This window comes from Cajanus cajan, chromosome 9 (assembly GCF_000230855.2).
Source record: "Cajanus cajan strain Asha chromosome 9, NIPB_CcT2T_4, whole genome shotgun sequence".
NCBI lineage: Eukaryota > Viridiplantae > Streptophyta > Magnoliopsida > Fabales > Fabaceae > Cajanus > Cajanus cajan.
This window is the reverse complement of record NC_138525.1, coordinates 6,069,922-6,076,550: the sequence shown is the minus strand read 5'-3', so window position 1 is coordinate 6,076,550 and position 6,629 is coordinate 6,069,922. Positions and strand designations below refer to the sequence as shown.

The 6,629-nt window shown below is 24.7% G+C and overlaps 1 protein-coding gene across 1 annotated transcript; it reads left to right on the top strand.

Moving 5' to 3' along the window:
- Nucleotides 1–1,936: 1,936 nt before the first annotated feature.
- Nucleotides 1,937–3,231, top strand: LOC109807924 (LOB domain-containing protein 12). Its single transcript, XM_020370658.3, has 2 exons — nucleotides 1,937–2,231; nucleotides 2,627–3,231. The coding sequence occupies exons 1-2, from the start codon at nucleotides 2,076–2,078 to the stop codon at nucleotides 2,936–2,938; spliced, it is 468 nt and encodes a 155-aa protein (XP_020226247.1). The 5' UTR covers nucleotides 1,937–2,075; the 3' UTR covers nucleotides 2,939–3,231.
- Nucleotides 3,232–6,629: the final 3,398 nt, after the last annotated feature.

The window sequence follows — 6,629 nt, the reverse complement described above, 5'->3', positions numbered from 1 at the left end:
TAAAATTTTACTTAAATATTTAATCCATTTAATTTATTAAGAAAAATCCAATCTATTCATTAATAACTTTTGGATGGATGAATATCTAATCTATCTATAAAAATAATATTTTAAAATAAAAAAATATTTTAAAAAAATATTTTTTATCTATTTTTTTTATAAATCATTATATTTTTATATAGTTTTTTAAAATTTACAAAATTCTCCTTTTTTTAATGTCAAAACAATCTTTTATAATCTTAATCAAATACATATATCTCATATTGCAATCCGATATACTTTAAAAAAATATTAAATGAATTACTAACTATCTATAAAATGAAATAGATCAATTAAATTTAATTATTTAATTATTTATTATTATTATTATTATAATAAATGAATTAAATAAATTTACTTGTGGATGAATTAAATATAGGATGGATAAATGAATTCTTTTACCACAATACTCGAAACTAATATCAACATTTCCATTTTTTCATTTTACTTTGACTCTAATAAGAAACTAATGACCAATGACTAATAACGTATCCATAAGAAATATCCATTAGTTTTCTTTCCTTCCATGGCACTTATTACTCTTTCATCTTTTTTTTTTCTTCAATGTTTTTAGTACTCAATTGAGTTGTGAAATATAGAATACCAAACAAAATTTCACAACTAGCCTCAAATGAGCACTCTTGTGATTATTGTAAGCAACAACTCTCTTCCTGTGTTGTTTTCAATCTTATCCAATAATCAAGTAAGGACAATTATGTAGAAAAAGTTATTCATCCCTCTTAACTGGCGGTAGCTTTTCTATGAGAGGACAATTTTTTCTTTGCTGACTGTAATTAGTTTTTGATCAGAAGATATATTTAAAAACACAAAAAAGGGCTATATAATATACTTTACTACAATAAAAATAGTTTACCAACTTTTGATCGTATAAATCCAACAAGATTGCCCACCTTCATTGTAAAATTATTAGGTGATTTCAATACTACAGCACAAGTAACCTATATTCCAAATTTTTCTCAACAATATTGACGAATTTGTTAATGGTATCAAATATTCAAATAAAGATAGGAACACAAAAGTTTGTGAAGCGTCCTGATTTATTTTCTCATTATATATTTTATTTTTCTTTATATAGCGCCAATATTTGTTAATTACTAAATATTTAGTTTTCTATAGTAATTTTCTATTTAAATAGAATATTTTTGTATTGGCATGCGCTTTATTTATTTATTTTTAAAACATAATTTTACATGATTAAATTTTTGTTCAAATATAAATGTTTAAAACATTTACTTTTAAGTTTTATCAGCCTTTGTAACCTTTACACCCACTACTCTAAATTTCAAGTGACCACATATTTGAATCTACGGAAGTTACAATTAACCACAAGACCTAAAGATGATGTCGGGTTATAGTGTGTTTTTAAGGAAAAATCTCTTAAAAAAATAACTTAAAAGATTAATTTCTTTCGAAAAATAGAAATAATTGAAATGAATTTTGTTTATCTAAACAAAATCTTTTTCATGTGTAAAAAAATAAATAAATCATATTCTTATTAGCATACTTAAAATCTAATTATCTACCAACTGCACCATACTTTATTGATAAATTAGGTAATAATGTAATATTTCTAAGTAATCACTTTATTTCAATACTAAAGACAACAATTAAAGAATAAAAATATTTTTTTTATTAAAAAGTGTATTCTTTATGTAATTTTAATTTAGTATACTTTTCGATAAAAAAAAATTCTATATATCATTCTTAATCTAAGAGCACTGTTTAGCACGAATCTTTATTTAATTGATTATAAATTAATAAATAGATTTAGCAATTGAATGTAATTGATACTTTAATGATAACATGATACAGCAGCAGAATTAGTTAGCAGGTGGCTACCCTGTATTCCATTATAAATACACAATAAAGCTTCCAATCTCATTATGTGCAACTCTTTGATTTGTGCTCTGTTAGCTTCCTCTGTTTTCAGTTCATTGCTTTTCTCCTTTTAGTCCCATACACAACTCTTCTTTTTTTCTTTTTCAGCTTCCTTTGTTTTCAAAATAAAAAAGAAAATGGGTGGAAGTTCCCCTTGTGCCTCATGCAAATTGCTGAGACGCCGTTGCACAAAAGATTGCACCTTCGCTCCTTATTTTCCTTCTGATGATCCCCAAAAGTTTGCCATAGTTCACAAGGTTTTTGGAGCTAGCAATGTTAGCAAAATGTTGCAGGTATTTTTCTCTTACTCTTTCTGTTCTCTTCCCTCTGTCTTCTTTTGATAGAGAAAGACAAAAAAATACCCTTTTGTGATTAGTTAGTTGTTTGATCAATTTCAGAATCAAAGAAGTTAGGAAGTGGTGATTAAGTAGGTGTTTTCTGACTTGTGAGTTTGAGCCTAACTCAATCAATAATACATATAGGTGAAATTGAGAACTTATATGTATTATTATTGTTAACATCTGACTAGTCAACGTGGAATCTAGAAGCATAAGTACTTGCTAATGTCACAAGAGAATGGAACCTTTTGCTGTTGGTATTTAAGGGTCTTTGTTCTTTTGGAGTTCTTAGTAATGGTTTTTGAGTGGATTGGGGGCTCTAAATGGTTGATTCTTGTACAATGATTCAGGAACTTCCAGTTCACCAGAGAGCAGATGCAGTGAGTAGTCTAGTGTATGAGGCAAATGCAAGAGTGAGGGACCCTGTGTATGGTTGTGTTGGAGCCATATCCTACTTGCAAAATCAAGTTTCTGAGCTTCAAATGCAACTTGCAGTTGCTCAAGCAGAGATATTCTGCATCCAGATGGAACATGAGTCAGTGATGCCAACCTCAGAAATTGATCTAGACCACAAGTCTTACTTGTTCCAAAATGACTTCACTCAGTTTCTTGGTTTTGGCACTTCCAGCAATGTAATTCACAACTCTCTTGAGCAATTTTAGCCAAGACATGGTTTCTTGAATGAAAATTGCTCACATGGTTTGGTTTCTATTAGCCCATTGTTTGTCCATTTTTAATAGTTCAGAAAATTTTATTTCATACATCTGTGAGCTTTTTCTACTTAGCCAGTAAGGAGATTTCTAAGGTTGACTTTTGTATTTGATTGAGTAAACAAGTAACTTGGTACTTGTATGTTAATGCAGCAAGTAAGGACAAAATCGGTGGTTGTTTTAAAAAATGTCAAACATTCTGATAATTTTATATACAAAGGCTACCTCACCATCTGGAAAGAAAATTTATGTCTAGTAAACTTGTAAACATATGAGCACTTTGTTGTTTTTCTCACTAGGAGCACTCTCATTCGCTAGAAAATATCCTTGATTATTTGAGTTTTCTTTAAATCAGTCAAAATAATGTTTTTTTAAATCATATATGTACATGGTAATTTTTTTTTTCATTAAGTGTGAATCTGAAATGAGTAGAAAGAAACATGATGAAAAAAAATAAAATAAAAACAGATCATCTTAAATATTAATGGCTTAACAAATACAAACTACTTATGTTTATATATAACGCCGTTACGTGTCCTCTTTATGTCATAATATGTGTAATGAATTTTCACATTAAATTAAATTAATATTCATTTATTTATTAATCAGTTATTTAAATAAAAGAAATTTTTACTGTTCACAGTGTCATTAATTAACATTTAAATTTCTTCTATTAATCTTAAATATGATTTTTTTTATGTTGAGGAAATATATAAAAAGTGTGCTCTAAAGTATCTCTCAATTGATGTCAAGGAGAGATTAAAAAAAAAAAAAATTCACTTAGTTCGGAGGATTCTTCTCTAAAAGAATTTTGCTTAACAAGATAACACAGATAAAGATAAAATTAAAAGAATTTTCTCTATTTTATTTTTGCTAAATGAACACTTTTAGGTATCTGTTATACAACTTTTAATCAATCTCCTTTGTTAACACTTGCTTAACGAGTGAAAGATTCATTCAATAATATAAATATCATTAGTTTATCTGTTTTGTAAGACATAGCTTACTTAATGAGTATGATTAGTTGTCAAATGATTTGTTACTAAAAAATAGAATTTGATCTACGTAAACTTTAAATAAGAGAAATTCTTATATTCATTCTCATTTGGTATGAAAATACATTGTTTTATTAGTTAGAAGATCTTTCCATCTCTATAAATCTCACCTCCATTTTTTATTTATTATTTATATTTCTATTTTAGATATTATCCATGATTCTCATCTCTTGTACTTATTCTAATTAATATATTTATCTTTGTACTTCAATATCATTATTTTTACTTTTATACTTGATTTTTGATAAGACAATCATCCATATCATGATATATAAATTTGATTTTTTTAATCTTGAATTTAAGTAAAACTTTTAGTGAACTTTATTCAAGAATTAATATGATTTATCAACCATCATTTATTAAAATAACTCGATGCAAGTTGTTTTGTTAAATGTGCAAGTAATTGATATTTAATAAAGAAACCTAGGTTCTTTTCATCGAGAGATTAAGGTCAAATTAATATTTATAACCTAATTCTTGTTTTTGAAGCTCAAAGATGTATATAAAGTATTGATGAAGGAGAAAGTTGTTTGGTAAAATCTAACTATAAAACTCCATATTTCTTAATTAGTTACTTGTGAACGTATTCATTCTAGTACTAAATATAGATGTATTTCAAGTATTACATAAGTTTTCATGAGAATGATACTCTACTCACTATTGAATATTACACGAATTGATACACTTGTCATTCAGTTAACACTACTTTTACTCTCAAAATCAATAATGTAATACAAAAAAAACTTTAAAATACATCTTAGGATACTAATTTAATTTGTGAGTATGACCTATCAACAATTAAATATTTATAGTTAACAATGGGGATTAATTGTCTTGACAAAAAAACAATATTTTAAAAAAAAATTACAAACAAACTAATTAAAATTGACTATATTTTAAAAAATAAAAAAAACATATTTAAACTTAACAACAATAACCAACAAGGTACAATAAAGTTGATAAATGACTAAAAATTTTAAATATATTATTAAAAGTTTGGTTTTTTTACCATTTGTAAGAAAAAAAACTTTATTAAGAAATATTCTTAATGAAAAAAATTTAACAATAATAATAATGTGAGGTAAGTTGAATCAAGAGGTAGAATACACTTAAAAATAAGTTAAAATGACAGTTTGATATTTTTTTTCAAGATATAATTTTATCATTTATTTTTTTATTTTAATATTTATAGGGATGGTAAAACAAGTCAAACTAACTAGCGATCAACCCATTAAAAATGGGTCGGGTTGAGTTGTTGAACAAAAAATAGGTTGAATATCTTGGTTTGCTTCGTTTAAAGGTGAGCTAACGAGCTGACACATCAGCCAACCAAATTTTATTTAAAAAAAGATAAAATTTTGCGCATTATTTTGGACACCTCTTCTAATATATTTCTTTCTTAATATATAAAGAATTTACATAAATTAGTGTATCTAAATAATAAAATAAATATCAAATTATAACATATTTGATTTGATTTATTAAATATTAAATTTATTGTATAATAAAATAAATATATAATTATAATTAATAGTTCTTCCATCATATTTGCGGTACAAAAAACCTCAAATTACATATAATAAAATATATCAAATGTGCAAATAGATTTGCTACATAATAAGTTATAAATTTCACACATAATAAATCTAATGTGATTTAGTTAAACTTAATGTTAAATATAATAAATAAAATTTAAGTAGATTGACGAGTTACCTTACTCTGACCTAATTCAGTAGATCCACCATTTGACTCAATGAATTGACTGCTTAAACACATGAAACAAGTTAAACGAGTTAAAATACCTAACTTAATCCACCAATAAAAGTTATAAGAAATTTTTAATTGTATTTTATTAAATTACTCTTTAATTGCATACTCTTATTTTATATTTTTTTTATGAATAAAATTATAGATATAACACATTCCATAACTATTAAACAGAGAATTAATGACATACTAGAGATTTTTAAACTAAAACTATTATTTATTTAATAATTAATCAAAATTAATAATATTTAGTTTAACCTAAAATTTTCTACGTCGAACTAAAAGTTAACAAAAAAAAATTATTAAAAAAAACTTATTTTATATTGTTTTTAATCGATAAAAATATTCAAATTTGCTGTAAGTAATTTAAATAATTAACGCACATTACTCGATAACTAAGCTAGATAACTAAGCTAAAGCCTTTATTCTTATTTTATAAAGTTAATTGTATGCTTCCATTTCTTTTTTAACTTTTCCCTTTCCCTCTTTTAATTTATAACAGGATGTCACTTTTTTTGTGCTTAAAAGATTGAACGGGAAACACGTGGATATTGATAATTTTCTTAAAGTAAAATGGTAGTTGAGATACTTTTGATTTTCAAAAACAAAATAGTTGTTAATACGCGCCTTTTTCTTATCCCTTAAATCACAATTTATATATATATTTAAATATTCTTATATAAAATTTATTTAAAAATAATTTAAATTAATTCAATTTTAATGAACTATGAATGTCTTATATATATATATATTATCAATTATTTAAAAAATATTATAAATATACCTTTTAAAATAATTATTATAAAAATTAATAATCTTGT

What these genes read in the sequence shown, in the direction of transcription:
- LOC109807924 (XM_020370658.3), top strand. Translation starts at nt 2,076, where the DNA reads ATGGGTGGAAGTTCCCCTTGTGCCTCATGCAAATTGCTGAGACGCCGT. An exon ending in ATGTTAGCAAAATGTTGCAG is followed by an intron (nt 2,232 to 2,626) that starts GTATTTTTCTCT and finishes ACAATGATTCAG; the next exon opens with GAACTTCCAGTTCACCAGAG.